The 18,546-nt window shown below is 42.4% G+C and overlaps 1 protein-coding gene across 3 annotated transcripts in view; it reads right to left on the bottom strand.

The window, feature by feature from the left end:
* The window catches only part of vezt (vezatin, adherens junctions transmembrane protein), a 108,976-nt gene that overhangs the window by 26,294 nt on the left and 64,136 nt on the right, over positions 1 to 18,546 (bottom strand). For all 3 annotated transcript variants that reach the window (XM_072562385.1, XM_072562387.1, XM_072562386.1), the window contains exons 7-9: positions 8,668 to 8,816; positions 6,259 to 6,590; positions 560 to 753 (exon numbers count right to left, since the gene is read on the bottom strand). In XM_072562385.1, the coding sequence (XP_072418486.1) occupies positions 560 to 753; positions 6,259 to 6,590; positions 8,668 to 8,816 (675 nt within the window). The remainder of the gene's footprint in view (positions 1 to 559; positions 754 to 6,258; positions 6,591 to 8,667; positions 8,817 to 18,546) is intronic.

The following is an 18,546-nucleotide window of genomic DNA, read 5'->3' as shown; positions in this document are numbered from 1 at the left end:
AACTGTCAGTAGCTGAAGTGGAATGATGTTAGTTCTGTTTTCTAACTGACAACCAGGAATTGTGACACACGCTGCACTCTCACACAGTTTTAAACTGACCTTCAAGCAGATTGAATAGGATTTCAACAAGAGTCATTTGGAAGGTCATTATTCATACCTATTAACTTGGAAAATGCATTACACAGAATATTGTCAATGGCTTAAAAAATTCCAAGTCACTAATTCTAAACACGAGCTCCCTGCTTTGTTTCAATGTATGCAGAAACACTATTTCAGTAACAATCTTCATTATTTTATACAATGCCTTTAACAAAGAGTCAAAATGAAAACATAGGCAGAATAAAATGTATAGTGAACCAGGAATGGATAAATCAAGACTGTAATTCTAATTTGATTGAAAAGTTGGCCTTTGAGAAGGTTTTTTTTAGACTGGAGAGGGGTGGAGTGTTTTAGGCAGGAAGTGCCCAAGAGTAGGACCAAAATAGTGGAGCATTATACCTCATACATTAAATTCATAGCCATCTTTATAATCTCGATTTTTTTGTTATTATACTATTACCTTTACTGCCGAAAGACTTGTGTACTAGTTTATCCACCAGATTACTTGTCTCATCCCAGCAATTTATGCTCGCTTCCATATGTGGTTGAATCAGTTTAAATTTCTGATGCAGATCACGGTACACTTCCTGTGTTAGTTTATCCTGTTCCTGGGATTCATGGAACTTTTCCAGACAATCCTCTAAAGAAATAACCCTGTGTATCAGGAAGGCATTATGAATGCATTTTATTACACATTTACAGACACAAAACAGCTCATAAGAATAACAACAACAATATGGGAAGGCAGGCCTAATGGTATTGTCATCAGAAAATTAATTCAGATACTCAGATAATGTTCTGGGGACCCAAGTTCGAATCCTGCCATGACAGATCTAATTATGATGGTGAAACCATTGTCAATTGTTGGAAAAAAACCCCATCTGGTTCACTAATGAGGGAGCCGTGGTTTAACAAGGAATTGGAATCCCTTGTGAAAGGGAAGAGGGCGGCCTATGTAAAGATGAGGTGTGAAGGTTCAGTTGGGGCGATTGAGAGTTATAAGGTAGCCAGGAAGGATCTAAAGAGAGAGCTAAGAGCAGCAAGAAGGGGACATGAAAAGTCCTTGGTTGGTAGGATTAGGGAAAACCCAAAGGCTTTCTATAGGTATGTCAGGAAGAAAAGGATGACTAGGGTAGGTATCGGTCCAGTCAAGGATAGTAGTGGGAAGTTGTGTGTGGAGGCGGAGCAGATCGGTGAGACACTAAATCAATACTTTTTGTCAGTATTCACTCAGGAACAGGACATTGTTGCCGATGTGAATATTGAGTCACAATTAATTAGAATGGACGGCTTTGAGGTATGTAGGGAAGAAGTGTTGGAAATTCTGGAAAGGATGAAAATAGATAAGTCCCCTGGGCCTGATGGCATTTATCCTAGGATCCTCTGGGAAGCTAGGGAGGAGATAGCGGAGCCATTGGCCTTGATTTTTAGGTCGTCGTTGTCTACGGGAGTAGTGCCAGAAGACTGGAGGATAGCGAATGTGGTCCCCTTGTTCAAGAAGGGGAGCAGGGATAGCCCGAGTAACTATAGGCCAGTGAGTCTCACTTCTGTTGTGGGCAAAGTCTTAGAGAGAATTGTAAGGGATAGGATTTATGAACATCTAGATAGGAATAATGTGATCAAGGATAGTCAGCATGGTTTTGTGAAGGGCAGGTCGTGCCTCACAAACCTTATTGAATTCTTTGAGAAGGCGACCAAGGAAGTGGACGAGGATAAAGCAGTAGATGTGGTGTATATGGATTTTAGCAAGGCGTTCGATAAGGTACCCCACGGCAGGCTAATGCAAAAACTACGGAGGTATGGCATTGAGGGTGCATTAGAGATTTGGATTAGGAATTGGCTGGCTGGAAGGAGACAGAGGGTAGTAGTTGATGGTATAGGTTCATCTTGGAGCGCAGTTACTAGCGGTGTTCCACAAGGATCTGTTTTGGGACCATTGCTGTTTGTCATTTTTATAAATGACCTGGAGGAGGGGCTTGAAGGCTGGGTGAGCAAGTTTGCGGATGACACGAAAGTCGGTGGAGTTGTGGACAGCGAAGAAGGATGTGGCAGGTTACAGCGGGATATAGATAAGTTGCAGAGCTGGGCAGTAAGGTGGCAAATGGAATTCAATGTAGCTAAGTGTGAAGTCATTCACTTTGGTAGGAGTAACAAGAAGATGGATTACTGGGCTAATGGTAGACTACTTGGTAGTGTGGATGAGCAGAGGGATCTTGGTGTCCATGTACACAGATCTTTGAAAGTTGCCACCCAGGTAAATAGTGCTGTGAAGAAGGCATATGGCGTACTGGGCTTTATTGGTAGAGGAATTGAGTTCCGGAGTCCTGAGGTCATGTTGCAGTTGTATAAGACTCTGGTGCGGCCTCATCTGGGGTATTGTGTGCAGTTTTGGTCGCCATATTATAGGAAGGATGTGGAGGCATTGGAACGAGTGCAGAGGAGGTTTACCAGGATGTTGCCTGGCATGGTAGGAAGATCGTATGAGGAAAGGCTGAGGCACTTGGGGCTTTTCTCATTGGAGAAAAGAAGGTTTAGGGAAGATTTGATAGAGGTGTACAAGATGATTAGGGGTTTAGATAGGGTTGACAGTGAGAACGTTTTTCCGCTAATGAAGTCAGCTGTTACCAGGGGACACAGCTTTAAATTAAGGGGTGGTAGGTATAGGACAGATGTTAGGGGTAGATGTTTTACTCAGCGGGTTGTGAGTTCATGGAATGCCCTGCCAGTAGCAGTGGTGGACTCTCCCTCTTTATGGTCATTTAAGCGGGCATTGGACAAGCATATAGAGGTTATTGGGCTAGTGTAGGTTAGGTAGGCTTCGGTCGGCGCAACATCGAGGGCCGAAGGGCCTGTACTGCGCTGTATTTTTCTATGTTCTATGTTCTAATATCCCTCAGGGAAGGAAATCTGCCATCCTCACCTGGTCTGGCCTACATGTGACTCCAGACCCACAGCAATGCTGTTGACTCACAGTTGCCATCTGAAATGACTTGGCAAACCTTTCAGTTGTACCAAGAAGTCTCAAAGAAATGAAACTGGATGGATCACCTGGCATCGACCTAGGCAACAGAAAAGAGCTCTTTCGACTCTGCAAACAAATGGGGCCAGTGCCAAAATTGGCTGCCTCACAGACTAGTCAAGGAACAGCCTGACATAGTCATACTCATGGAATCATACCTGACAGATAAGGGCCCAGACACCACCATCGTCATCCCTGGATATGTCCTGTCTTACCAGCAGGACAGATCCAGCAGAGGTAATGGCGCACCTCTGTATCAGAGGTGATGAAACATTCTAAAGGGAGGAAGGGAGCTGCTCTGAGAGTCCTCAACATTGATTCTGGACCCCATGAGGTTTTGTGGCTTCAAGTTAAACATGGGCAAGGAAACCTCCTGCAGATTATCACATAGCATCCTCCCTCAGCTGATGAATTGAGACTCCTCTGTGCTGAGCAACACTTAGTGGAAGCACCGTGGATGGCAAGGGCACAAAATATACTCTGGGTGGGGGATTTCAATGTTCACCATCAAGAGTGGCTCGACAGCAGTACTACTGATCGAGCTGGTAAGGTTCTAAAGGACTTAGCTGCTAGACTGGATCTGGGCAGGTGGTGAGGGAACTAACAAGAGGGAAAAACATATGTGACCTCATCCTTAGCAATCTGTCAGCTGCAGATGTGTCTCTCCATGACAGTTTCATTAAGAGTGACCATGCACAGTTATTGTGGAGACCAAGTCCTGCCTTCACATTGAGAAAACCCTCCATTGTGTTGGGTGGCACTATCACCTTGCTAAACAGGACAGATTTCAAACAGATCTGGCAACTGAAGAGTGGGCATCCACAAGGCACTGTGGGCCATCAACTGTATTCAAACACAATCTGTAACCTAATGGCCTGGCATATTCCTCACTCAACCATTACCATCTACCCAGGGGATCAACCCTGGCTTAATGGAGAGTGTAGGAGGGCATGCCAGGAGCAGCACAAGGTTTACATTAAGATGAGGTGTCAACCTGGTGAAACTACTAAACAGGACTATTTGCATGCCAAACAGGACCAGCAGAAAGTGATAAACAAAACTAAATGATCCCACAACCAATGGATCAGAATTAAGCTCTGCAGTCCTGCCATATCAAGTCATGAATGGTGGTGGACGAATAAACAATGCACTGGAGGAAGAGGCTCGACAACTATCCCCAACCTCAATGATGGAAGAGCCCTGCACATCAGTGCGTAAGGTAAGGTTGAAGCTTTTGTACCAATCTTCAGCCATAAGGGCCGAGCGAATGATCCATCTCTGCTTCCTCCAATGGTCCCCAGCATAACAGACATCAGTCTTCAGCCAATTCGATGCACTCCATGTAATGTCAAGAAACTGTTGGAGGCACTGGATATGCAAAGGCTACGGGCCCTGACAACATTCTGGCAATAGTACTCCAGAACTTGCCGCTCCCCTAGCCAAGCTGTTTCAGTAGTTATGGCATTAGCATTTACCCAAGAATGTGGAAAACTGCCAAAATATGTCCTGCACTTGTATAGCAGGACAAATCCAACCAAGCTAATTACCACCCCATCATTTTATTCTTAATCATCAGTAAAGTGATGGAAGGTATCATCAACAATACTAACAAGCAGCACCGGCTTATCAATAACCTGCTCAGTGATGCCCATTTTGGGTTTCTCCAGGGCCACTCAGCTCCTGACCTCATTTGGTTCAAATGTGGATAGAAGTATTAAATTCCAGAGGTGAGGTGAGAGTGACAGACCTTGACATCAAGGCTGTATTCGACCTTGAGGTATCAAGGAGCCTGAGCAAAACTGAAATCAATGGGTATCAGAGGGTAAACTCTCTGGTGGTTACAGTCATACCTGACACATAGAAAGATGGCTGTGATAGTTGGATAGTTGGAGGTCAATCATTTCAGCTCCAGGATATCTCTTCAGGTGTTTCTCAGGATAGTGTCCTAGGCCCAAACATCTTCAGCTGCTTCATCAATGACCTTACCTCCATCATGTCAGATGATTGCACAATGTTAAGCACCATTTGCTAGTCCTCAGAAACTGAAATAGTCTGTGTCTAAATGCAACAAGATCTGGACAATATCCAGGCTTGGGCTGACAAGTGGCAAATAACATCTGCACCACACAAATGCCAGGCCATGACCATCAGCAACAAGAGAAAATCTAACCATTGCCCCAGTGGTGTTACCATCACCGAATCCACCACTATCAATATCCTGGGAGTTATCCTTGATCAGAAACTTAACTGGATTTACTACATAAACGCAGTGGTGACAAGAGCAGGTCAGAGGCGAGGAATACTGTGACAAGTAACTCATCTCCTGAATCCCCAAAGCCTGTCCACCATCTACAAGGCACAAGTCAGGAGTGTGATGGAATACTCCCTGCTTGTCTGGATGAGTACAGCCCCAACAACACTCAAAACACGGTCCAGAACAAAGCAGCTACTTGACTGGCACTGCATCCACTCCCTCCACCACTGATGCTCAATAAAAGCAGTGTGTACTATATACAAGATACACTGCAGAAATTCACCAAAGGTCCTCAGACAGCACCCTCCAAACCCATGTCCACTTTCACCTTGAAGGACATGGGTAGCAGATATTTGGGACCACCTTTAAGTTCACCTCCAAGTCACTCACCATCTTGATTCAGAAATGTATCACAGTCCTTCACTGTCGCTGGGTGAAAATCCTGGAATTCCCTAAGGGCATTGTGGGCAAGAAGGCAGTTCACTACCACCTCTCAAGGGCAACTAGGGATGGCTAATAAATGCTGGCTAGCCAGCGATGCCCACATTCCCTAAAAAATGAATAAATAAAAAAAGAAAAGAACAATTGGAGCAATTAAGTTATATGCATAAAGGAACCATGATTAACTGGCAGAGCTCTCCTCCCTTTTTTGAATACTTCAGAATACTAGCAAATACAAACTGAATTAATTGCAGGAAACTTAAAACATTTTCAGATAGACCAAGTTCTGATCCAAACAATGATTTTGAGATTCTATTATTGCAGAACACTGACAGTAATATTGTAGAATACTGCATCAAATTAGCCAATACAGATCTGTAAGAAGACAGTGATACCAATATTATATTAACATAACACAATATTTCTGTTAAATGCATGAACTTACTCATTTAGTAGCGCTTTAAGGTGGAGCTGCAGGCTACGCATCACGGTGTATACATTCGTCAGCTCCCTTGATTGCTGTTTGGTCTTATTTGATGGTTCTAAATTAGATAGGTGCTGTACCTGCCAGTATCTGTGGAAGTCATAGCTGTGTTTCAACTCTTCAAGGCAACTTGTAAGGACATGAGGTACATTCTTGGTTACTTCTGCAACGACATGGTGTGCCAAGTGCTCTGCAGTAATATGGGACTTGGGTGCAGCCTGGACTGGAGATAATAACAAAGCCAGGCGTCTGAAGAACTCTGAGCTTTGACCCACCCAAAGCTGAAACAGTACCTGTGCAGAATGAGTTATACTTCAGTGAAACATGAAAATATCTACCAAAATCAATAGTGTTATTTAGTGGTCTGTATAATCGGAATAATTTTGCTGAATTCATTCGAGCAACATGACAGGCATAATCATTTTAAAAAATGAAGTATCATATTTGCCACTGTAAAGAACAATTACCCTAAAGTGAAGAATTTTTATCTATTCTATTTATTCCTGGTACAACTAGGACCTGCACTATGTATTTGAAACTTGTATGCACAATGTAAACAAACATGTAAATTTATCCCATTTCAGACTATTATAATTCACTAACTGCACATATGCAGGATTGTTACTGAATGGATTCATCAGAGATTACACTGTTGCTTCCCATCTTGTATTATATTTGTGAGATGTTACAATGTTTTTTCTTTGTTTTCCTCTTGAGGAAGACAGAAGAGTGAGCACGTGTCATCTTCTGATTCTCTCTTCCTGTGGATTAACTACTTGACCTTTACTTCGCTTTTTACACGGTTGACAGCAGGAAAGCTTGCAGGGACAAACCTAGGTATTGCACCTTCATAGCATGGGCTGCTGTGAACTCCACCATGCTGCACCAATGAGTCCAGGCACTTATATACAAAGAGATTAAAACTAGTTCAAAGATGTGCAGTTTAGGTACATTGCTCATTGCTAAGATGCCCATAATATCCAGGGATTTGTAGGTTAGGTGTGGGAAATGCAGGGTTATGGGTTAAGATGGGTCTGGGTGGGATGCTCATCAGAAGGTTGGTGTGAACTCAATGGGCTGAATGGCCTGCTTCCACACTGTAAGGATTTTATGTACTGAAGCCAGTAGTTGGCAGCACAGTAAAATAAGCAATTAAACAGTGCAACTAGAAACAGTGCTTTTGGTGTTATGCACTAGACCAAACCCCCTCAAAATATTTTAAATGGCCAGACTCCAACTTTTTCTTAATTTTAAAGGCAAGTGCAAGGATGCAATTTGATTGGTCAGACTACCAGACTTGAAGTAAAACACATTTTATTCTTACGCTTTAGTTAAAATACAAACAAAAGAAAGAAGAATTGCAATAACTTAACCCTACTGGAAAACTTAATAAGTAATAGATTATTTAACTAAACAGCAACTGTTCCAATATAGTAACATTGCATAAACACACCCTTAGCAAAGCCAAATTCAGTAATATAGATTGTCTCAAATGCAATTCTCTAGTCCAGGAGGAAAGAACTTCAAGAGAAAATTGTAGCAGGGAGAAATGTGTAGCAATTCCCAAACCTCAACAGCTCCTGAAAATTAAACTAAAGTCTGGGTTCTGAGGGAGTTTGATCCCACCTCTTTGGGCTGCCTGTATTGTTCCAACTTTTAAAAACAACCCCATGGCCTCACAAGCTGGTTATGTTATTGGCCTGGAACTGATCACTGTCTCAACCTCCCTGCATGACAAAAAACCAGGACAAAATACACTTCTTAAAACCATAGTATTGTCACTGTGGAAAGAAAATACCATTCACAAAAGTCATATCTGTGGTATTAAAGGTGTTTTTACTCTGGAAATAAAATACAGGTTGTTCTTCTATAATGTACGCTTTGTTAATGGAAATTTGCCAAACCACGATTGACGAATTGGGGACATTGTTTCTAAAGTGTGAACTTTTAAAGCATATAATAGTTATAACGTGATTCCAGCCCCATTAGTTTAAGTGGTCCTGCTATTATGAGATTTTCTTATATCACAGAGTTCCACGAGAACAGGACTACCGTGTAATAGCAGAACTGACTGTAGCTAATTCTCCATTAAGGTTAATTTGCTTGAAGGAACCTTTGATTGGGAGACGTTTGTACTACACATTACCTTCATAGCATACAGAGAGACCTATCTGGTCTTTTCCAGTGAATGTGCTCCACTTGAGGTACATCCTGTCTGACTTCAACTGATTCATTGCTCCTTCATGTGTTTATCTAAATTCCCATAAAATTCATGTTGCAGTGAACTTAAAAAAACATTAATATGTAAATGTTTTACTTGGATTAAGTATAACATGTCTTTTCCAACTTAGATTGTAATGCTCCACATACCTTTAAGTCTTTGAGACTGTAACAATCTGTCAGCTCCTGGGCCTCCTCCTCAGACACAAGGTCTTTGTCGAGTCCCATGCCAAGCTCATTTATTGGGATTGCAGAGAGGTAATTAGTCACGTTATCAATTTCAGAGTTCAGAGGATAGGTTTAATAATAATTAAGGCATTATAACAAGTCATTGTCAGCCTGCAAACTGTTCTCTGAGCCATACTCATGTCTTATAAGAGTAAATAAACAAATCAAAGCAACATATTCAGACTTGACCTATTTCGACCAATTTATTCATAGCATGTTCTTTGGAACAAAAGTTAAAAATATAATCAATTGAAAAATACTATATGATTTAGACTACTGGATGATACTATAAAGTGAAATGAGCTAATTACTGAAACTAAATTCTGTTCAAACATGATTTGGAGATGCCAGAGTTGGGCTGGAGTGTACAAAGTTAAAAATCACACAACACCAGGTTATAGTCCAACAGGTTTAATTGGAAACACACTAGCTTTCGGAGCGACGCTCACAATCACCTGATGAAGGAGCGTCGTTCCGAAAGCTAGTGTGTTTCCAATTAAACCTGTTGGACTATAACCTGGTATTGTGTGATTTTTAACTCTATTCAAAATACTTGTGTCTAGGACTAAAAAAAAAGACAATCGAGTTAAGCCATAATTAGTAAATCTCAATACAAGGTTTTAAACAAAATAGTGATGTGCATATTTTTTAAGGTCATGTACATGGAGTAAAACATCACTTGTAAAAAGTAAAATACTTGTTTTTATCACCCTTCGATAATCAGTAGTAGGCGAATGAAACTGGAGGAATATCTGGATTTAAGATACTTGATTTCTAAGAGGCTGATTTCCATTGACAGTCTTTCAACATAGAGACAAAGAACAATTTTAGTCTGTAGATGAGGCTCAAAAATTCTGGAAAAGCTCAGCAGGTCTTGTAACAACTTGGAGAGAAACAGTATTAATATTTCAGATTGAAGATCTCTCCTCCACAATTTTCTCTTTTGGTTTCAGATTTACAGCATCACTAGTACTTTGTTCTCAAATGAAAAGTTAGGGAAAGATCAGAAATTGCTGGAAAAAACTCATCAGGTCTGACAGCAACTGTAGACCTGCAAAGTTAACATTTTGTGTCCAGTGGCCCTTCTTCAGAACTGAAGAAAAACTTAACTTTGCTTTCTCTCCATGGAACATTTTGGAAGGTGTTTTATTTCAATTCTTCTGGGTTGGGGGTTGTGAGGGTGAGAAAGTGTGTGTGTGTGTGTGTGTGTGTAGTGAGTGCAGTGTCTTAAGTCTGTGAGGGGGTGCATGTGTGGGAGTGTGTGTGTCTAGAAGGGTGTGTGTGTGGGTGTCTGTGTGTACCTGTGTCCATGTGTATGTGAGAGAGAGTGTGTGTGTGTGTGTGTGTGTGTATGTAGGAATATCTGTGTGTGTGTGTGTGTGTGTAGTGCAATGGTGATCACCTGTAATGTGACATGAACCCAAGGTCCCGGTTGAGGCCCTCCCTATGGTTACCAGCCTCTGCTCGGCCACTTTCCTCTGCTGCCTGTCCCGAAGTCCACCTTGGAGGATGGTCACCCGAAGGTCCGAGGCTGAATGTCCTGGACACTCCCACACATACTTAAGACACTCTGCACTCACTACACACACACTCACACTCTCACCCCAGACAGACACACACACACACACACACACACAGACAGACAAAGACCCACATGCACACACATATTTTGTGGGGTGAATTTGTACTTGCAGAGTTACCTTGCACTTTGCTCAAAAACTGCATACATTCACGTAGAACTCTGAGCTCAAAAACTGCATGAATTTATGTAAAACTCTGTTATCTCACTTTTTAGATTAGAATCAATCTAAACATCAGGTCATAGACAGAGAACACAGGGGCTAACACCTTCAACATATTGTCTAACTATCACTATTGTTAATTGCTAAGCCGAGAATGCAACTTTAAAAAAGAGGTTTTGTGATTTACACATGAAAGAAGTGAAACTATCACTGTATTCTAACAGATGAAAGGCTTAACAGACAATCAATTATTCAATGTATAATTTCAGTTACATCACACTGCAAATTTTTGCTATAAATTCTGTGTTACGATTGAGCCCTCCACTATCACCTGATGAAGGAGCGTCGCTCCGAAAGCTAGTGTGCTTCCAATTAAACCTGTTGGACTATAACCTGGTGTTGTGTGATTTTTAACTTTGTACACCCCAGTTCAGCACCGGCATCTCCAAATCATTTCTCAACAACAGTTGTTAAACTAACTGGTCTGTAATTTCCCACATTTTGCCTCGCTCTCTTTCTGATTAAGGGTGTTAATGTAGCCATTTTCCAATCTACATGAACTTTTCCCATGTCCAGAGAATTTTGGAGTATTTTAACCAATGGGTCTCCTATCTCCGTTGCCACTTCCTTTAATACCCTAGGATGTAGGCCATTAGGCTCAGTGGACTTGTTAGTCCTCAATCTTAATAGCTTGCTTGTATCTTTTTCCTACTGTTCTAGGTTCTACCTTGTCTATTGCCTCTAACTTGCCTGTTCCAACGATACTATTGTCCTCCATCATGGAAACTGAGGCAAAATATTGATTCAGCATCTCTGCCATCTCAGTGTTCTCCACTATTAACTCTCTGGTTTCATCTTCCAAGGGACCAACATTCACATTAGCGACTCTTTTCCCTTTTATATACCCTTAGAAGCTTTTGCTATCATTTTTCTATTTTGTGATGGTTTTCTTTCATAATTTACCTTAGCTCTACTTATTAATTTTTTAGTATCCCTTTGATTATGTTTGCAATTTTCTAAATCTTGCAGCCTGCCACTGGCCTTTGCAATAGGGCACACATTAGTTTTGGCCTTTATATTGTCCTTGACCTCCCTGTTTAGCCATGGATTTTTTTACCCCCACTACCATCGTTCTTTCTCACTGGGATATGTCGGAGTTGTGAGGAATTGAATAGCTCCTGAAATATCTGCTACTGCTTATCTGCTGTCTTACAATTTATCCTTCCAGTCCAATCCACTCAGGCTAAATCTGTCCTCATGGCTATATAGTCACATGACTGACTGCATCTTCACAAAATTGGCTTAATGGCAGGAGACAGAGTGATGGTGGAGGATTCTTCTTTGGACTGGAGGCCTGTGACCTTTGGATTTCCACAGGAATCAGTGCTGAGTCCACTTTTGTTGTTGTTTTATATAAATGATTTAGATGTGAATATAGAAAGCATGTTTGGTAAGTTTGCAGATGACAACAAGTTTACTGGTACAGTGAACAGTGAAGAAGCCTGTGCTGATCATCATGCCCTAACTACAAGAAAAAATAAACCTGCGGTCCGTATCCCTCCATATTCATGTAACCATCCAGATGTGTCTTAAATGTCGCCAACGTGCCTGCTTCCACCACCTCTTCTGGTAGTGCATTCCAGGCTCCTACCACACTCTGCATGAAAATCTTCCCTTGTACATCCCCCTTAAGTTTTACCCCTCTCACCTTGAACATAAGGGCCCCGTGTAATTGAAATTTCAATAGTGGGAAAAAGCCTCTGAATATCCACCACTATGTCTCTCATAATTTTGTAGCTGCTGTCTTTCCAATGAAAACAAACATGCTTCTGGGAGAACAAAAAGATGTTAATCAATTGGGTCAATGGGCTGAGGAGTGATAAATGGAGTTTAATTTGATTAAATGTGACAAACAAAGGCAAAACTTATACAATTAAAAGTAAGGCTTTATGTAATGTTGTAGAACAGAAAGACCTAGGGGTTCAGGTATAAAATTCTTTGAAGTTTGCTTCACATGTCAGGTAGTTGAGAAAGCATTTAACATGCTTGCCTTCATTGCTCAGAGTTAGGAGTTGGGACATTATGTTGAGGTTGTACAGGATCTTGATATGCCTCTCCTGGAATAGTGTCCAGTTCTGGTCACCCTGTTACAGGAAGGATATTATTAAGTTACAGAGGGTACAGAAGAGATTTACCAGGATGCTTCGGAATAAGGTGGGTGAACTTGCAGCATGGGTTGGGACCTGAGACTTCGATGTTGTGGCCATTTCGGAGACATGGATAGAGCAGGGACAGGAATAGTTGTTGCAGGTTCTGGGATTTAGATGCTTCAGTAAGAACAAAGAAGATGGTAAAAGAGGGGGAGGCCTGGCATTGCTAGTCAAGGACAGTATTACCGTGGCAAAAAGGATGTTTGATGACTCACCTACTGAGGCTCTACGGGCTGAAGTTAGAAACAGGAAAGGAGAGGTCACCCTGTTAGGAGTTATCTATCGGCTTCCAAATAGTTCCAGAGATATAGAGGAAAGGATAGCATAGATGATTCTGGATAGGAGCGAAAGTGACAAGTTAGTTGTTATGAGGGATTTTAACTTTCCAAATATTGACTGGAAATAGGAGAAAGTGAGGACTGCAGATGCTGGAGATCAGAGCTGAAAATGTGTTGCTGGAAAAGCGCAGCAGGTCAGGCAGCATCCAAGGAACAGGAGAATCGACGTTTCGGGCATCAGCCCTTCCTGAAGAAGTTTGTGGGCTTCCCACCTCTGGTGACTCTCTGTGTGGAGTTTGCACATTCTCCCCGTGTCTGCGTGGGTTTCCTCCGGGTGCTCCGGTTTCCTCCCACAATCCAAAAAATGTGCAGGTTAGGTGAATTGGCCATCTAAATTGCCCGTAGTGTTAGGTGAAGAGGTAAATGTAGGGGAATGGGTCTGGGTGGGTTGCGCTTCGGCGGGTCGGTGTGGACTTGATGGGCCGAAGGGCCTGTTTCCACACTGTAAGTAATCTAATCTAATCTAATCTAATCTAATCTGACAGTATGTAGACAGGCCAACAAGGGGCGAGGCCACATTGGATTTGGTACTGGCTAATGAACCCAGCAAGGTGTTAGATTTGGAGGTAGGTGAGCACTTTGGTGATATGACCACAATTCGGTTATGTTTACTTTAGCGATGGTAAGGGATAGGTATATACTGCAGGGCAAAATTTATTACTGAGGGAAAAGCAATTATGATGCGATTAGGCAAGGTTGAGGATATACAGAATGGGGAAGGAAACTGCAAGGCCTAGGCACAATTGAAATGTGGAGCTTATTCAAGGAATTGCTCCTGTGTGTCCTTGGTAAGTATGTACCTTTCAGGCAGGGAGGAAGTAGTCAAGCGAGGGAGCTGTGGTTTACTAAAGAAGTTCCGTGGTGCCACTGTTTAAGAAGGGTAGTAGGGACAAGCCAGGGAATTATAGACCAGTGAGCCTGACGTCGGTGGTGGGCAAGTTGTTGGGAGGGAATCCTGAGGGACAGGATGTACATGTATTTGGAAAGGCAAGGACTGATTAGGGATAGTCAACATGGCTTTGTGTGTATTTTGAGTTTTTTGAGGAAATAACAAAGAGGACTGATGAGGGCAGAACGGTAGATGTGATCTATACAGACTTCAGTAAGGCATTTGACAAGATTCTCCATGGGAGACTAATTAGCAAGTTTAGATCTCACGGAATACAGGGAGTATTAGCCATTTGGATACAGAACTGGCTCAAAAGTAGAAGACAGAGGGTGGTGGTGGAGGGTTAGTTTTCAGACTGGAGGCCTTTGACCAGTGGTGTGCCACAAGGATCGGTGCTGGGTCCTCTACTTTTTGTCATTTATACAAATGATTTGGATGCGAGCATAGAGGTTTAGTTAGTAAGCTTGCAGATGACACCAAAATTGGAAGTGTAGTGGACAGCAAAGAGGGTTACCTCAGATTACAACAGGGTCTTGACCAGATGGACCAATGGGCTGAGAAGTGGCAGATGGAGTTTAATTCAGATAAATGCGAGCTGCTGCATTTTGGGCAAGCAAATCTTAGCAGGACTTATACACTTAATGGTCAGGTCCTAGGGGTGTTGCTGAACAAAGAGACCTTGGAGTGCAGGTTCATAGCTCCTGGAAAGTGGAGTCACAGGTGGATAGGATAGTGAAGGTGGTGTTTGGTATGCTTTCCTTTATTGGTCAGAGTACTGAGTACATGAGTTGGGAGGTCATGTTGCGGCTGTACAGGACATTGGTTAGGCCACTGTTGGAATATTGCGTGCAACTCTGGTCTCCTTCCTATCAGAAAGATGTTGTGAAACTTGAAAGGGTTCAGAAAAGATTTACAAGGATGTTGCCAGGGTTGGAGGATTTGAGCTATAGGGAGAGGCTGAACGGGCTAAGGCTGTTTTCCCTGGAGCGTTGGAGGCTGAGGGGTGACCTTACAGAGGTTTACAAAATTATGAGGGGGATGGATAGGGTAAATAGGCAAAATCCCCTGGTGTCGGGGAGTCCAGAACTAGAGGGCATAGGTTTAGGGTGAGAGGGGAAACATATAAAAGAGACCTATGGGGCAACTATTTCACACAGAGGGTGATACTTGTATGGAATGAGCTTCCAAAGAAAGTGGTGGTGGCTGGTACAATTGCAACATTTAAGAGGCAGTTGGATAGGTATATGAATAGGTTGGAGGAATATGGGCCGGGTGCTGGCAGGTGGGAGTAAATTGGGTTGGGATATCTGGTCGGCATGGACAGGTTAGACCGAAGGGTCTGTTTCCATGCTGTACATCTCTATGACTCTAAGTTAAATCTCTTATCAAGAGGAAGAAGCAATGAGCAAAACTAACGTCATTTACAAAATACTATGCAAGGACTGTAACAAACACTACATTGGACAAACAAGCAGAACACTAGCCACCAGGATACATGAACAGCAACGAGCCACAAAAAGACATGGTCCTCTCTCACTAGTAGCCTCACATATGGATGAGGAAGGATATCACTTCGACTGGGACAATACATCCATCCTAGGACAAGCCAAACAAAGACATGCACGAGAATTCCTAGAAACATGGCATTCCAACCAGAACTCTATCAACAAATACATCCAGTTAGACCCCACCTACCACCCCCTGAGAAAAGGAACAGGGCTGACCTCACCACGGGAAATAACATCACCACAGGAAGTGATATCACCAACCCAAAGAAATCCAAATATATAAATAGAAAGCAGGAATTTTCAGCAGTACCTCACTTGAGGCCCACTGAAGATGTTGCCTAGTAAGGTAACAAAACGTCTGGAAATGAACCTTTCAGCTCAGCGAGCAAACTTACATCCAAAACCTCAAACTAAGCTACAAGATTTCTCAAAACTCGCTAGGAAGAAGAAGGCTTATGTTAGGATGAGATGTAAAGGCTCAGTTCAGGTGTTTGAGAGTTACAAGTTAGCCAGGAAAGACCTAAACAGAGAGCTAAGAAGAGCCAGGAGGGGTCATGAGAAATTGTTGGCAGATAGGATCAAGGAAAACCTTGAAGCTTTCTATAGGTATATCAGGAATAAAAGAATGACTAGAGAAAGATTAGGGTCATTCAAGAATAGGAGTGGAAAGTTGTACATGGAGTCAGAGGAGATGGGGAAGCAGTAAATGAACATTTTTCCTCAGTATTCACAGTGGAAAAAAAACAAATGTTGTCAAGGAGAATACTGAGAGATAGGCTACTAGACTAGATAGGATTGAGGTTCAGAAGGAGGAGGTGTTAGCAATTCTGGATAGTGTGAAAACAGATCAGTCGGATGGAATTTATCCTAGTATTCTCTGGGTAGCCAGGGAGGACATTGCAGAGCCTTTGGCTTTGTTCTTTATGTAATCACTGTCGACAGGAATAGTGCAATAAGACTGGGGACAGCAAATATTGCCCCCTTTTCAAGAGGGGGAGTAGAGACAACCCTGGTAATTATAGATCAGTGAGGCTTATTTCAGTTGTGGGTGAGGTGTTGGAAAAGGTTATAAGAGATTGGATTCATAATCATCTAGAAAGGAATAAGTTGATTAGGGATAGTCAACACGGTTTTGTGAAGGGTAGGTAGTGCCTCACTTACCTTATGGAGTCCTGTGAGATTGTGACTAAATGGGCAGATGAGGGTAATGTGGTTGATGTGGTGCATTTGGATTTCAGTAAGGCTTTGAGAAGGTTCCCCGTGGTAGGCTATTGCACAAAATACGAGACATGGGACTGCGGGTGATTCAGCGGTTTGGATCAGAAATTGGCTATCTGAAAGAAGACAGAGGGTGGTGGTTATGGGAAATGTTCATCCTGGAGTTTAGTTACTTGTGGTGTACCGCAAGGATCTGTTTTGGGCCACTGCTGTTTTTCATTTTTATAAATGACCTAGATGAGGGCGTAGAAGGATGGGTTAGTAAATTTGAGGATGACATTAAGGTTGGTGGAGTTACGCACAATGTCGAAGGATGTTACAGAGGGACATAGATAAGCTGCAGGACTGGGCTGAGAGGTGGCAAATGGAGTTTAATGTGGAAAAGTGTCAGGTGATTCACTTTGGAAGGAGTAACAGGAATAAAGAGTACTGGGCTAATGGTAAGATTCTTGGTAGTGTAGAAGAGCAGGGAAATCTGTGTCCATATACATAGATCCCTGAAAGGCGCCACCCAGTTTGATAGGGCTGTTAAGAAGGCATATGGTATGTTACCTTTAATTTTTAGAGGGATTGAGTTTCAGAGCTATGAGGTCATGCTGCAGCTGTACAAAACTCTGGTGCGGCCGCACTTGGAGTATTGCGTAGTTCTGGTTACCGCATTATAGGAAGGATGTGGAAGCTTTGGAAAGGCTCCAGGGGAGATTGACTAGAATGTTGCCTGGTATGGAAGGAAGGTCTTATGAGGAGAGGCTGAGAGACTTGAGGCAGTTTTCGTTAGAAAGAAGGTTGAGAGGTGACTTAATTGAGACATAAGATAATCAGAGAGTTTGAGTGGACCGTGAGAGCCCTTTTCCACAGATGGTGATGGCTAGGATGAGGGGACACTGCTTTAAATTGATGGGTGATAGGTATAGGACAGATGTCAGAAATAGTTTCTTTACTCAGAGAGTAGTAGGGGAGTAGAATGCACTTTCTGCAACAGTGATAGACTCACCAACCTTAAGGGCATTTAAGTGGTCATTGATAAACAATATAGATGAAAATGGAATAATGTAGGACAGATGGGCTTCAGATTGGATCCACAAGTCAATGCAACATAGAGGGCCGAAGGGCCTGTACTGCGCTGTAATGTTCTATGTTGCCAGGAATGGATGGTTTGAGTTATAAGGAGAGGATGGGACTTTTTCTCTGGAGTGTAGGAGGTTGAGAGGTGCCATTATAGAGGTTTATAAAATAGAGGCATACAGATAAGGTGAATGGCAAGTATCTTTTCCCTAGGGTGGGGGATTTCAAGACTAACAACATATTTTTAAGGAGAGAGGAGTAAGTTGTTTTTTGACACAGCCTGTTGGTCTCAGGGTATGATTCTCACTTTGGGCTTTTCATGATGCAGAAATATGAGAAGTCCTGAGTTCAATTCTGGGTGAGCCCTCGTTTCTCATTTTCACTGATGGCGGCATGGTGGCTCAGTGGTTAGCACTTGCAGCCTCATAACACCAGGGAACCGGCACATTAGTCGGAGGGAAATGGGTCTGGGTGGGTTATTCTTCGGAGGGTCGGTGTGGACTTGTTCGGTCAAATGGCCTGTTTCCATTTATAGGAAATCTAATCTAAAAATTTCATTGCAATTCTTCCTACTAAATTTGTTTCCCTACAATCTTTAAGGTCACCACTGAAACTCTTGGCGCTCACAATCTTAATTGTCGTTCTGAATAACAGTTATGGTGTTAAAATCGTGCCGTTGCCAACTTCACTCCGTTGTGAGAATTGATCTTGAAGTCTGATAACAAGAATTGGATTGGAATTTACCACGTGTTTCACATAAGATGTTATGAGAATGAGTTTGAGAATCTGTCACAGCCTGTGGCTGATAGTTAGAGGACTGCAGTGGTTCAA

The sequence above is a fragment of the Chiloscyllium punctatum genome, chromosome 44 (genome assembly GCF_047496795.1).
Source record: "Chiloscyllium punctatum isolate Juve2018m chromosome 44, sChiPun1.3, whole genome shotgun sequence".
NCBI classification, from domain to species: domain Eukaryota; kingdom Metazoa; phylum Chordata; class Chondrichthyes; order Orectolobiformes; family Hemiscylliidae; genus Chiloscyllium; species Chiloscyllium punctatum.
Note: the sequence above shows the minus strand (reverse complement) of the source record. Positions and strands in the feature narration are given on the sequence as shown.